Here is a 15,987-nt window from a genome sequence, read left to right as displayed (position 1 = left end):
ACGAATGTAATTATTTGTACTAGATAATCATAATAAGCATAGGCGGAATTATGGGAGAGCACTGCCCCCCTCCAAACTTGTCTGAACTCTTTTTTTTCTATTAACGTTAGAAAATATTGAATTCAAAAGATCTTTCTTGCTTTTGTTTATGATTAAGTTTCTGTGCTTAAATTGATGAATTAATGTCTTCAGAGCATGTGTCTGGACTATAATATTTATTTTAAAGTTCTGAATGTATAAGAATTCCTATACATCATTTGAGGAATGGAAGCACTGTAATGTTTATTTTGTAACAGCCTGTACTCGTGGTTAGAATTCTGCAGGTGTTCAGGCTGCCACTTGGAGATGTATGAATAACATACTGCACAACAATGCAGAAAAAAGAAAAGTGATCCCAGTATAATGTGTAAACTTAAAGACGAGATTAAATAAAGTAATGAGAGTTTACATTTCATATAATATCTTCAGGAAGGTAAGTTTCATATAAAAAAGTTTCTGTTAGCACTGTTACGTAGTTTTATTGATGTATGCATGTGTTTCTGTACGAGAGAGAAAAAGAGGCAGATTGTTTTAAGTTATGTCCTATTATAATTTGTAGTACATGTCCTATTATAATTTGTAGTACACCTACAGTTGAAGTCCTAAACATCGCAGATATGGATGTAACACTGTAAGAAACATGCCGCCCCCCCAAAAATACCTTAATTAAATGATCATATTCTGATATAGTGTACCACAGTCAAGCTATAATGGTGAGAGGAGGTAAATGATGTCTCCCATAACCCTGTTATATAGAGATTCTATGGTTTTGCTTTGCCTCACCAAGGAAACGGTTCTTTCTCCGCCTATGATAATAAGCACAAGTTTCAGATATTTTCCTATGCATAAAGCACATATTATTATTATTATTATTATTATTATTATTATTATTATTATTATTATTATTATTATTTAGGACAATTTTAAATATTTAGGGGTGTACAAAAAGCCAAGAAGCAGATATATAAACCTCCCAAATTTCTCATTCTCAAAATTAATCTATACTAATAATAAATATGTAGCCGAAATTTTTCTGGTAATTTTCGATTTTCCAAAAATAATTGGTCCTAACATATATAATTAACCACCCTAAAACCGAAAATCGCTTTTTTGAAACTTTTGTTTGTATGTCTGTCTGTCTGTATGTTTGTTACCTTTTCACGCGATAATGGCTGAACGGATTTCGATGAAAATTGGAATATAAATTAAGTTCGTTGTAACTTAGATTTTAGGCTATATGGCATTCAAAATACATTATTTAAAAGGGGGGTTATAAGGGGGCCTGAATTAAATAAATCGAAATATTTCACTTATTATTGATTTTTGTGAAAAATGTTACATAACAAAAGTTTCTTTAAAAATAATTTGCGATAAGTTTTATTCCTTGAAAAATTTTGATAGGACTGATATTTAATGAGATAAATGAGTTTTAAAATTAAAATAACTGCCATCTAAGGCCGTGTAATGAATTAAAAAACAAATGACTTCGTCTATAAGGGGCCTTGGACAGCAACAATCGAAAGCTATGAAAGCCTACAGAGAATGTTTCTGTGTTTGTATGAAGTAATATCGGAGGCTAAATTAACCGATTTGTATAATTAATTATTATTTCATCATTGGAAAGTGTAGTTTCTCTGGATGGACATAATGTTATAATGTTATTACAGTAACTTGTGAGTGAATTGAGGACAGGTAAGATTAAAATAGCTTCTTATGCACAGAAAACTTGATAGGTTATTCTGTATATTCATTTCCTGTATTTCTTAAAATAATGTTTATGAACATATTCATTTTTATCTCAGAGAATTAACGAACAACGAGAGAATATTGATTTAGTATGCAGTAATAGTACGTTAACTTAGCAATCCATTATTTTATAATTCAAATTTTAACTATGCACAATTGAATCGTGTTAAAATACATAAAATATATATGCAATAAATGCAATGCAAAAAAATTGGGTAATGAGCCAAGCAGATTATGTTGCGCTGTTGTAAAAGTTGTTCCTCCTGAGATTCAAGAGCTCCCACAACAAATTAAAATGTTTCTAATTCGAGTATATCCGTTATCAACACACTTTTTACATAATATAATATCATATAATATAATATAATATAATATATTATAATATAATAATAAATCTGTAGCCAAAATGTTTCTGTTAATTTTCGCTTTTTCAAAAATAATTGGTAATAACAATTAAGAAACATGTTAAAGGAATTGTCATTGCACCAAATGAGTGGTCTCTGGATCAAAATGATCGCATTTTAATATTTTAAATACAATTTAAATTAAGTAACATATTAAACGATTTATCCTTCTATCAAACACGAATGTTCCCTGGATCAAATGTCCTATTTTAATTATGTAATTACTTTATATTTATTTCTAACGGGTGCAGCGGAGCGCACGGGTATGGCTAGTTTGATAATATAATTTTAACATTAGAAGTGTCTTAAAGACCATTGTGTTGTATTCCGATAAGTCAATATATTTTATTAATGCCTGAAGATGCCAATTCATGGCGAAAACGTTTGCAACATAGCACACATTATATGTAACATTAACAAATTTTATATGATGTATCGGTAATTATTTGTTATTGTTTTAATATTGATAAGTCATTTGACGGAAATACACTCAAATAATTTGATATTAGAAGTTTCTGTTAAAAAAGTTTCATTAAGAATTCCGTATTTACTACAGACAAAAGAAAATGAATCTCACTGCCAAAATGAATCTCATCTAATATAATGTAATGATATCAGAAATAAGATACCATAAAAACAATTTAATTAAAAATGTCGCACTTACTACTGACGTGAGCAAAAGGATCTGTTACACTACGGCAGTTCCCTGTGCTGGAAAACTCCTGCCGAGAAAAGTCGACACAGTTGGTTTGCAGCAACTTCTGCGTGGCCAAGAGAGCGGCTGCAGCACAGTCTGTATCCTGCACAGAGAGAACTACAGCTGCAAAAAACTATCTCTACCATTTTTTATTTTTGTAATTTTCTTTCTTTCTTTTAAGAGATTATTACAAAACATAACTACAAATAAAAAATGTAATTTGAACTGTACCTATTTTCTATTTTCTCTCTCAGCACGAAGTGATGAGTAAGCAATCAAAATGCCTACCTCGGAATAACTAGGGACGGAGAGAGAATCCTCTTCAGAATGAGCTTCATCTGTTATAGACACCGGTATCAGCTCTCCGACATTCACATTGTTCACAGGAGTTAAAGTCTGTACTGGCTGCATCACATTTACCATGCTCGATAAACCAGATCCCCTGTAAAACATCAACTTTTCCGACAGACAGTACAAACTACTCAAAGTTACCAAATAAGAAAATTATAGTTCATTCAGTAAGTACTACAGAGGTTTAAAAAAATTACTGTATTTAATTTTAAGGCAAAAGCTAAGGAATTTGCTTCATGTTTAGAATGCTTCACTCGTGTATAACAAATATTTTTTAAAACTAAGAGTGATCTTAGTCACACAGTAAGTTTTCCAACCAGAACACAAGCTGGAAGTAGTACTGCCATTGATAATATATTTATAGATAAAAGTAGATTGAATTCCTATTCAACAGTACCATTAGTCAATGGCCTGTCTGATCACGATGCACAAATTCTAAGTGTTTTCAATATGAGTAAAAAATTCCAAAGTGTTAATCTAAAAATAAAAAAAAGGATTATAAATGCTGAATCTCTTCATCATTTAAATACATGTCTACAAAATGAATCTTGGGAAAATGTATATAGTACCGATACAATTGATATTAATACTAAATTTAATGCATTTTTCACTACATTTACGAATTATTTCAATGAATGTTTTCCAGTCAAGGTGGTGAAAAAATGTAAAAGTAAAAACATGTGGATAACTCAGGGAATTAAAATATCATGTGCTAGGAAAAGGAATCTATATTTAATGAGTAGGAATAGTGATGATCCTCATGTTCTTAATTACTACAAGAATTACTGTAAAACTTTGACAAAAGTTATAAAAGATGCAAAGAAAATGTATCTGAATGAAAAAATACAAAATTCAGATAATAAGATTAAAACTATTTGGGATATTATTAAAAATGAAACTAATCGATATTCAAAGAGTGAAAATATTACTTGCATTAAAATCAATGATAGTAAAATAGATAACCCAAAATCAATTGCAAATCATTTTAACGACTTCTATATAAATATTATTCAGAACTTAAACATTCAAGATTGTGCAGAAGATGCTGCACTTGGTTACCTAACTGATGCATTTAACACTGAGTTTTTAGGTCTCAAATTTATTCCCACTACCGCAGCAGAAATCATGCATGTGATAAAACAACTAAAAACAAAATATTCCTCTGGATATGATGAAATTCCAAGTAAAGTTCTGAAAGCTTGTTCTGAAATATTATCCCCTCCGTTAAGCTATCTATTCAATTTGTCAATGCAATGTGGTATTTTTCCAGAAAGACTCAAATATTCAATAGTAAAACCAATATACAAAAAGGGAGATAAATGTACTATTGCTAATTACAGACCCATATCATTATTAACAACATTTCAAAAGTGTTTGAGAAAGTTATGTATAATAGATTATATCATTACCTGGAGTCCAACAATATACTAGTTTTAGAACAGTTTGGATTTAGAAAACAAAAATCGACAGAGAATGCTGCTTTTAGTTTGGTGGATGAAATACTAAATTCATTAAATTCGAAACTACATGTAGGTAGGATTTTTTGTGACTTGGCTAAAGCATTTGATTGTGTAGACCATAGTATATTAGTAAAAAAATTGAAGTTTTATGGTATTAAAGATGAGATGTTGGGTTGGTTTACATCGTACTTATCAAATAGAAAACAAAAAGTAGAAGTAAATGTACCAAATAGTCATAAAGTTACTTATTCAGAATTTAGAAATATTAAACATGGTGTTCCGCAGGGGTCAATTTTAGGTCCATTGTTGTTTCTAGTTTATATTAATGATTTAGCCTTGACCATAAACAATTCATCCCATGTAATTTTATTTGCAGATGATACAAGTGTAATTATTTCAAGCAAACAATACGATCATTTTATAAACACTTCTAATACAGTGCTGAATCTAATGAATGAATGGTTCCATGCAAATAAACTAGCACTTAATGTTGATAAAACCAGTGCAGTCAAATTTAGTACACACAATAGTGCTCAGGTTTCCTACAGTATTCGATTAAATGGAACTCATCTCAAAGAATCTATAAGCACAAAGTTTCTTGGTTTAGAATTGGATAATCACTTGAACTGGAAAACGCATATAGAATGTATTACTCGTAAATTGAGCTCTGCCTGTTATGCATTAAGATCCTTATCTACTATTGGTGATATAAACTTACTTAAAATGTCATACTTTGCATATTTTCACTCTGTAATGAAATATGGATTAATATTCTGGGGTAACTCGTCTGAAGCTAAACACGTTTTTGTTTTACAAAAGAAAGCTATAAGAATAATGGCCGGTGTGCATAAAAGGACCTCATGTAAAAATATTTTCCGAAACTTAGAAATCTTGACTTTACCTTGTGAATACATTCTTTCCCTAATGATGCTGTATATTAAGAACCAAGATAAATTCAGTACTAATCAAGACATTCATCATTTTAATACAAGACATAAATCAGATCTTCATCTACCCTCTGTTAGTCTAAGCTGTTTTAAAAAAGGAGTTCGCTATTCATGTATAACAGTCTTCAATGCACTGCCTAATTATCTTAAAGATTTGAAGAACAACGAGAAAAGGTTCAGAAAAGAATTAACCAAATTTCTACATACTCATACCTTCTACACAATTGATGAATTGTTTATGCTTGTGAATTGAATTATTCTACTTAAATGACATGTACAATTTTATATAGCTCAACTAAAATATGTTTTTATATTGACTTAATCTGTTTACTATGTATTGTATTTTTTGTTTAGCATAACTGATGAATTGTATGTACTGTAAATTGAATAGTATACTGTATAGGTCAACTGATGAATTGTTTAAGCTTATAAATTGAATTAATCTACTTCATATGAATTGTATAGCTTAACGAAAATAAGTTTGTAAATTGAACTAATTTGATTGTATATGTTTGTATAGTTTGGCTGATGAATTGTATATGTTCTTAAAATGATTACTAGTCTGTGTAGTTCTACTGATGAATTGTATATAGACCTACTGTAAATTGAATGGTAATATGTATAGCTCAACTGATGAATTGTTTATGATTATAAATTGAATTAATCTACTTGATATTAATTGCACAAATTTGTATAGCTTAATGAAAGTATGCTACTTTGTATTGTATATATTTGTATAGTTTTGGCCGATGAATTGTATATGCTTTAAATTGAATAGTAATCTATATAGCTCTACTGATAAATTGTTTGTGTTTGTAATTTGAAGTAGTTTGCATGATATGTAGTATCAATTTCTGTATATCACAACTGGTTGAATTGTTTATGCCTTAAATTTAATTAAATAGTTTTGTATTATAATATAGCTCAACTTATGAATGATCGTTTGCGTTTGTAAATTTAATAATCTGATTGGCTTTGTATTGTATACTTTTAGTAGAGCCATCGATGTAGCTCAGTCGGCAGACTCGCTGGGCTGCTGATCCGGAGCTGCGTTCGGGCTTGGGTTGGATCCCCCTTTGGACTTTGGTTTCTTCAGAGGTTTTCCCCAGCCGTGGGACTGAAGCCGGATGGTCTATGGCGAGTCCTTGGCATCAATCCCTTTGATTTGATTACCCCCTTTGATCTGATTACCTGGTTGGGTTTTTCCGAGGTTTCCCCCACCGAAAAGGCAAATGCCGGGTAATATTTTGGCGAATCCTCGGACCTCATCTCATCTCACTACATCTCGCCAAAATGTAAAAAAAAATGTAAAAAAAATGTAAGAAAATTGTACAAAATTGTAAAAATTGTAGAAAATTACTAAACTGTAGAACTATAAAAATTTGTAAAAATTGTAATTGTAATATTGTAAAATGTTGACATGTTCCACATCTTAAAGCTTCATTGCTCATGTAAGATCTATGGAATAAAATAAATGAATGAATGAATGAATGAATGAACACCCTTTGAACAATAAGGACCCTCCATCTGTTCCTTAACTCAACACTTGGACTTTAAAGAAATTCGCAACGAAAAGTAAAAATAATTCTGTACATATACTAATTGCTCTCAGTAAACACTTTTCTAGCAATACAACTAGGTTTTCACACTTGTCAGTTTATTCTGCATAATACAAAAAAATCACAAAGAAAACTATTTGTCAATTTTTTAAATCGAGCACCATTCCGTATTTTGATTTCAAATAAAAACCCATTAATTTTTCACTAAATATTGTATATTTCATGTGCATTATTCCTAGATAAATTGACTCTTGGATATTGAATATGAACATCTGAACATACATCCAATAATATATCATTTTTTTTAGAAAACGCTGTCCACAGACAGACAAATGACATGTCCAATATTAGGGATGCTGAAAATGCATATTTAAGAGAAAAATATCGAAATCTATTTTTCTCGGTACGTGATACAATTAGTTTTTTTTTAAGTCGGTTATTTTATGACGCTTAATCAACTGCTATGGTTATCTAGCATCTGAATGATATGAAGGTGATAATGCTGGCGAAATGAGTCCAGCGCCGAAAGTTACTCAACATTTGCTCTTATTGGGTTGAGGGAAAACTCCGGAAAAAAACCTCAGCCAGGTAAATTTCCCAACCAGGATTTGAACCCAGGCCTGCTTGTTTCACGGTCAGGCAGACTGTTACTCCACAGTGGTGGACTACAATTATGTTAATTTTATACTTCATATAATGAGAAAATAAAAAGGTGTGAATAAGTTAATAATGGCTTGATGAATGAACAAACGAATAAAATGAGTGACTGATTGAATGAACAAACGAACGATGGATGGACTTTACTTGCTGTATTATAAATCTGTCTGTCACACACCTGTAAACTTCAAAACTGAACAAAGGGAAGTGATAGCTCAGATGTGATGTATATTCATTTCATTTACTCTCGCAGTAACTGAACTATATTTGTATTAATGATTATATTATTTATATATTGTGACAGCGACGTGAGATTCGAACTCACGACCAGCGTCCCGCAAGAGAGAAGATCGCGCGGAGCACTTTGGGATGGTGCGCGGCCGAGAGGGGAAAGGGCCAACGCTGCGAGAGAGTGGAGAGAGAGTGCGCGCGCATCTGGTGCTGGTAGAGAGGAGAGGGCTCTGGATTTTTCTGGAGTGCCATCTCTAGAGACGCGTGGAACTTTCGAGGCTACGTCGCTGTGGTTATAAATTAAGGACGCGAAGGAACGACAGCAGTTTTCAGTTGATTAGTCAGCCAGTCAGTGAGAAAGCCAGAGCAAGCAAGCCAGTCTTGTGTACCGGAGTTCGACTCGAGTGTGCGTCCGCAACTGCGTCAGCATCCGAAGGCCTGAGTTCGAGTGCAGTGGACCGCAGTTGGAGGGACCTGAGTTCGAGTGCAGTGGACCGCAGTTGGAGGGACCCGAGTTCGAGTACAGTGAACTGTCTCTGAAGGTCTGTGGTTCGAGATACTGTGAACTCGAGTGACTGAGATAGAAGAACTGTGAACTGAGAACTGATAGTTCTGATTTATAAATAGTGCTTTGTAAATATTAGTTAAGATTAACAGTTCATTGTTGTTCGTAACAGTCCAAGTAAATTGACATTGCCGTCAGTGGAGTGCTATAACGAATACTGTGTTGAGTGAAAAACCAATTGTTGACGAGAGTGTTTAAGGTGAATTGTAGAAAGGAATTATTGTTGTGACGAATAAATTACATTGTTGTTACTAATAAAATTTACAATATATATATTTTTTTTCTTATTCACACATCAATAATTGTTCGACTGGCATGTCGCAGTACACTGTGAAGAAGCATGTTTGAAGCATTATTCCTAAGTTATGGTATAGGACAGAGAAGTGGTCCATCCTTAAGGCACAGAATTAAAGTTTAGTCTGTTATTGACGATATTCTGCAACACCAGGAACAGCCGAACAGCAAGATACACTAAATGGGGTCATAAAAGAAATGACATCCTACAAGTACTGGGAATGGAACCAATAACAATAACAATAACAACAACAATAATAATAATAATAATAATAATAATAATATTGATATTAATAATCATAATAATAATAATATTAATAATAATACTATTATTAATAATAATAATAATAATAATAATAATAATAATCCATGGTGCCACAGCCCTTGAAGGGCCCACACCGACCAGCCAGCTGCTCGCCTCATGTCCACATACTGAAGCAGAGGTGAACGATCATCCGACCAGAATAGAGGTATCGTGTGGTTAGCACGATGATCCCCCCAGCCATTATAGCTGGCTTTCGGAACCAGATTTTGCTACCTATCGTAGCTTCCCAAGTGCATCACGATGCTGAGTGAGCACTGATCCCATACACTGGCCGAAATTTCATGAGAAAATTTCTTCTCCCTTTAGAACCAACGCGCATTCTGCAACGCGAGTCCTAGGCAGGATGCCTTAGACCACGACGCCATCTCTACTGCAGTATATTCATCAATATCAAGACAACTGGCTTCACCATGTCAAGCGTATGCCTAGAACAAGGATTCCTCGAGCGATCTCGAACTACAGACCAACAGGGAAAAGATCATTGGGTCGCCATGTGAAGAGATGTAGACCAGAACAGTCTTTCTGATGATGATTCTGCAACACCAAACCAGTGTTCCGCCATGTAATGGTCACACAGACGGAATACGGTATTTGTAAAGAAAGAAGACATGCTGAACATGTTACTGTCCAATAATATAGCCAATCAGCCATTCAAAGCGATTCTATCATTCAGTTAGCCTTTTTTTTGCTGTACTCTGTAAAATGAAAATGCAGGCACATATCTTGAACAAATGTCTCTTGTCTCTGCAATGGATGATTATTTCCAACAAGTTTTAGTTAATGTAGCATACTGAATGGTTGACATTTATTTACCCGATTAATAAATGCTCGCTAGTGATATAACCTATAATTGATATATATTATATCAACTTGTATCATATCAAGTTTTTAGATTTGTCTTATAAGAGTTCTATGAAACATTTTAGAAGGAACAGACAGAGGGGCCATTCTGTTTATAGTCTACTCATAGTACTTTATTCACTCATGTAAATAAAAACATTAGAAGAACTAACTAAACTTACTGTGTGTCTTTACTTCTTCCTGCATTATCCAAGGAGTCAGTGAGTTTTGGAGAGACACTCCACTGAGGTTGAGAAGTTTGTTGTTGTGGAGAACGAGTTAGTCGAAGCTGACTTGGTCGCTCAGTGTCCACCACTGACATGTTATCAGGATGAGGTGACTCACTTTTCCCTGTTCTGTTATCACAAGGCTCGCAGCAGGACAGAACGGCCTTTATTTTAAACAAATGACAAAAAGACTTGTGATAAAGTTCGAACACTGTCCTCTTATCTTCACAGAACTTTAAAAGGCATATATGAATACATGATTATAATTTATAATATATATAAGTTCCACTACATATTATTTCAAATGTGAACTGGGATGGGGGAATCTGGAGATCATTTACTACATTTTCAACAAACAGATTAGACTTCAGAATTTACAAACATTTTTCAATTCTCAATATCCAATTAATGATATTAACACAAAAATTAAAGGTATGATCTGCATTAGTCAGAACATGTTACTAATGCCACAGAAAGAAAAAAGTTGTTTACAGAAATACGCGTTTCCAAACTTCTTAGTATCATTCGGCCCAATTTCTTCACTGTCCGTGTTTATTTTAGGAAATCCATGCCACTGCTCCTCTCCATTAATCCAAAGAATCAAGCTTACTGTCAAAACACGAATATTTACAGCCTGCATACACAAACAAAACTTCAAAATTTACTAATTTAGAAATTGAAATTACACAATTTAGGAAGTTAATTGATATGCAAATCTTGCCAATATCAGCAACAGACACACTCATGTATAGAGTGACAGCATATTCATAATAATCAAATGCTAAATCGAGGCTGACGAGAAGCAGAGTAACGCAAGTAGGAGATAGTTCAGGGAGCAGTAATGAAGGAAGAGGGGAAAACAAGGTGAAAAAAACAGTATGACTTAAGGAAATGGTGCGGAGGGGAAATAAATCGTGAGAAAAGAAAACTAAGACCTAAAAAGTAGGCAATGTGGAAAAGTGAGTAGTGAAAAGTGCAAATAATTAGAGATGTAGAGTGAGGGGAAATGTGTCATACAGGAGGGGGTTATAGTATTTTTGGTATAATGATGAGTTAGGAGTAAAGTAGTGGAAGAATCGATGACAGACAAAAAAAAAAAAAGACTAGTGGAAGAATTGCAATAAGAAATTTAAACAAAGTAATGTCCTAATTGACTTGTACAAGAGGCATGTAAAACGGGGAGATGGCACTGTATACTAATAATGTGAAGTGCCGCCTCACCGAAAGGTATATTGCTTAAAGGCAAATATATACATTCATTCACTCAATCAAATGCTGGTGTGTGCATGAAACATCATCCGAAAATTCTTCAGTAAAGCGACAATCAGCAAGCGTACATAGTAAGTTAATGGAAAACTAAAATGTAAATGCTTTAGCAAAGAAGAGCAGCACTGCTACTTTCAGACCTGTTACTAAATCTACGTATTACTCTGTGAAAAGATTTATTAAATCTACATATTTAGACTTCAACAAACAAAATTTGATAACACAATCTCAAGGAAAAAATGGAACTCTCTGCATCATAATCCATAGTTAATTCCCGATTTACCACGCAAATCGTCTGTAGCTGCATTTAGATTGGCAACAGGCCATGACTGTTTGGCCAAGCACTTGGAATATATCAGTTCCCTAACTGCCCATTGTGCAACTCTAATCAAGAAATGGATTCGGAATACCTCAAAATCTGTGCTTCAGTGGCTGAAATATCTTTGAAAAATATTGGAGTGCAAGAGGTCAAATGACTTTATTGTCAAACACCTGGCATTAGAAAACAACAACATAGGCCTAGTAAGTTAAATATATTTTACTGAGTTTTACTTTAATTTTTTCCACTCTCCTATACTGGAGAGCAAGAGAGCTACTGCCTTTATTGCCAAGAATTCTGCAATAGTTAACAACAACAACAACAACAACAACAACAATAACGTTCCTTTTTTTTTTCTTTTCTTTCTTTCGTTTTCTTTTTTTCTTTTCTTTTTCTTTCTTTTTTTTTTTTTTTTCTTTTTGCAGTCTGAGTACGTGAAAAGCCACGAAAATAACAACAAAACCAAAATCACCGACAACCATCATCACTATCAACAGTAACAGTATTAATAACAATAATCTGATATCAAAATTTTTTATATTTAGGTTAACACTTGATCTCATCAAATATAAAGACAAGTTATCAAAAGCATCGCCATTCCATCACAAAACTGTATATGTTTGGACTTGTGTCATTAAACAATGAAAAAAAAGTTATGTACATAATGTTATGAACATTTTAAACAAAAGAGTATCACTCACGCACCTGTGAAACTATTAAGAAACTAAACTAATGAAGTCAAGTCGCCATCACGATCATTGTCATCAATGCCTTCATCATCATCACGAACTAGGCCTAACTAGACATGTGTCAGCCTCTTCTATTAACGGAATCATATCAACTATGTACAGTGAAACCTGTCCATAATGGAAACCTGTACTAAACAAAAATCTTGCCTTAAGGGAAAAATTCCATGGTCCCATGAAATTTATATTCAAATACATATAAAGTAACCTGTATTAAGCGGAACCTGTCCAACACGGAAAAGGAAACTCATATTGGGTAAGTTTAACAGAATAAAAAATCTCAGTTTTAAGTGTTTTTATTTTTGTATGTTCCCTATAACACTTTTTGCTTGTTAAATTTTCTGAGCAATGGAAGTAGGTTTCTTGCTCAGGTTAGGGACCAATGGCGGGCTTATGTGAGGGCGGCAATGAACCTCCGGGTTCCTTAAAAGCCAATAAGTAAGTAAGTAAGTAAGTAAGTATGGAAGTAGGTTTCGGTATTGAGAAGCAATGTAGGCCTAAGTCGCAAGACAATTTTAACGGTATACAGAAGTGAATTACCCTAAGTTGCAAAGACAATTACTGTAAAATGTTAACAGTGTTGAGAAGCGAATGACCCTACATTCCATTCAACAAACCCTTTGCCTTGGAATTTTACCTGTACTGAGACCGTCAGAGCTTTGTGATAGAATGGTACATACCTACGAATGTCTATTTTTACTAATCTCTACAAAAGTGTCTTTTGTGTGTACAGAAGCGAAAATAAGAGGCAGTGAATAGGTTTGCAAGAAAACCGTCTATTTTATTTAAAAACTACAAAAGGATAAATCATTTTTTATCAGTTTCTCTAATGATAAGAGTAAAATATCAGAATCGTGTGGATAGTACTTATCGAGTAAAACAGTGCTAACATTTAAGGGGAAATTACATTTTTCTGAGAAAAGTATTCATTTGGAACTAAAATGGTATTACATTTTTTTTTGTCATACACGCACGTGTATGAATATCCAATGGTAAGTATTTACCTAAGTTCTCAACTTACTCAATTTGTATTTATATAATATTTTTGCTCATTAGACTTGTGATAAGATCATTTTTTTAACACTTGTAACATGGCTCAAGGATTTCGAAGAACATGCTGTTATATACATAACTGGTTTACATACTTATCAAGTACATCTATAATTACAGTACTATCGTGGCCTTTACAATCAAACATGCAATGAGCCACAATTGTCGCTGTATATTGCTTTTGCTATCTGGCTGGTGACTAGTTTCTTGTTAAATGTTTTACTCTAGACCTTATGCTGTTCTTTATTTATATTTGAAACGACTAACTTTAAATTAATACGTCAATCTTTACACTTACTATCTTTTCCTGAGAAGTTTTCTATTTAATACACATTTTCTGGTGAGGAGACAGGGGGGACATTTCCCCACAATATTCTCTGGCGGGGACGGAAGGAGCATGCCTACCATATTCTTCGAGTAATTACATTGCATATTCATGCATTAGTCATTATTACTGTTTGTCTAATTACAGCTGCATTTTTCTGTAGTTTTCACTCTTATTAACCAAATTTTTTCTGGTCATCAATAGTGTGCAGCATGGATAATTCTGTTTGTTTGTTATAAAATATTCCAGCAGTAATATTAAAATTCAACAGAAAACTTGCAATATAGGTTTACAGTTTTTATTTCTATTTCTTTCAAAAATGCATTGTTGTATCATTTATCTAACTGCGGTTGAAAATATTGGGTTGATGCAGAAGTTCTTAGCATTCTTTCGTAGTGACAAAAGTTTTTATTTGGTATGAATAGAAGATGGTTCCATGTCAATTCATTCCCAGCAGTTCACCCCACGACATTTCACTCCCTGGTTGATTAATTAGTAATACATTCTCCTACATTATCTATGACTCTCTGCTAATGCTGGAGTAATTTTTCGATTCTGCATGTGAAGAAATCTGCTGGTTTGGAGTTAAAGAAGTCGTCAGGCCAAGTTTGTAAAGCATCTTCGTTATCAAAGGAGTTCTCTTGAAGATTGTTGGACAGAGAACAGAAAAGGTAAAAATCTGAGGGTGTAAGATCTGGAGAGTATGGGGGATGTGGAATCACCTCCCATCCAAGCTCCCTGAATAGCTGATTTCGTCATGTTAGCAGAGTGCAGGTATACATTATGGTGTTGCAGCAACACTTGATGCAGTCTTCACAGTCGTTTTTCTTCAATTGCGCCCGCAAGGTGTCTGAGTTGTTGGCAATAAATGTCAGCAGTTCAAATTCCTGGGAAGCAATTCGTAATACATTACGCCTTCTTTATCTCACCAGATGCATAACATAACCTTTGTGAATGGACACTAACTTTTGTACAGGGTGGGTGTTGTGTGTTAAAACGACGAACCATTCTCTTGCAGTGCTTTCTCCGATGAGATTCTATAGTACAAATGTTTCGAACTGCCTTTGCTCCTCTATCAAACTCAAACAAAAGAATATGTCGGAAGTGTTAGTTTTCTTTCACTTAACACTCCAAATTCTTTAGCGCACAAATAGCACGAACTTTCTTCAAATCTGCAAAATTCAAGGTATATTTACAAGTACAACACCCCAATTAACAAATGACAAACAATAAACAATTAGCACGAACTTTCTTCCTATCCGCAAAATTCAAGGCATATTTACAAGTACCGGTACAACACCCCAATTAACAAATGACAAACAATAAACAATCTCCTAATAACGCACTTATGTGATGACAAACAAAAATTCTACAAACTTCTGCATCAATCTAATATGTCTTTCTCAATACTGTTCAGACAACTCACTAACAGAGATTGACAACGTAAAGTATCAGTGAAATTGTGTCACCAGCTTAGTGTAATCAATTAACAATGGTAACCAAAGCACTATATCCCATGCTGGGCTTAGAAGGAAGAACTACCCAGAAAAACCCAACGCACTGCCTGTCAAAAAGCACCTCGTGGCTTGGTAAGAATGTCAGTAACTTAGGTTTGACTCACTCTTTATAAAATAAAAACACAGAACTCAGAAATAACATTAAAAAAAAAAAAAAAAGAAAAATAATACCATCATCATCCTTTCATTAGGTACGTTGAATGGTCTATTACCCAGCCTTAGGAGAATTAAACAGATAACAGTAGTAACTCTATTTTGATACAAGTTGGATGAAAGCCATCTTGCAATAAGGTACAGAATGCTTCTTTCATGTCATGCAAAATGACAGAATTTATATTGCAATTAGTGTTGTGGGATTTAATCGATTAATCAATCAATTTCTGTTGTAAGATTAATTGATCAAAAATATTTAATCGAATTGA

The 15,987-nt window shown here is 33.4% G+C and overlaps 1 protein-coding gene across 2 annotated transcripts in view; it reads right to left on the bottom strand.

The window, feature by feature from the left end:
- Window positions 1–15,987, bottom strand: part of LOC138704792 (sorting nexin-29) — an 85,391-nt gene that overhangs the window by 42,804 nt on the left and 26,600 nt on the right. For both annotated transcript variants that reach the window (XM_069833039.1, XM_069833040.1), the window contains exons 7-9: window positions 10,298–10,506; window positions 3,175–3,328; window positions 2,854–2,989 (exon numbers count right to left, since the gene is read on the bottom strand). In XM_069833039.1, coding sequence (XP_069689140.1) covers window positions 2,854–2,989; window positions 3,175–3,328; window positions 10,298–10,506 — 499 coding nt within the window. The remainder of the gene's footprint in view (window positions 1–2,853; window positions 2,990–3,174; window positions 3,329–10,297; window positions 10,507–15,987) is intronic.

This window comes from Periplaneta americana, chromosome 8, assembly GCF_040183065.1.
Source record: "Periplaneta americana isolate PAMFEO1 chromosome 8, P.americana_PAMFEO1_priV1, whole genome shotgun sequence".
NCBI lineage: Eukaryota > Metazoa > Arthropoda > Insecta > Blattodea > Blattidae > Periplaneta > Periplaneta americana.
The sequence above is the reverse complement of the archived record's forward strand: the minus strand, read 5'-3'. Positions and strand labels throughout refer to the sequence as shown.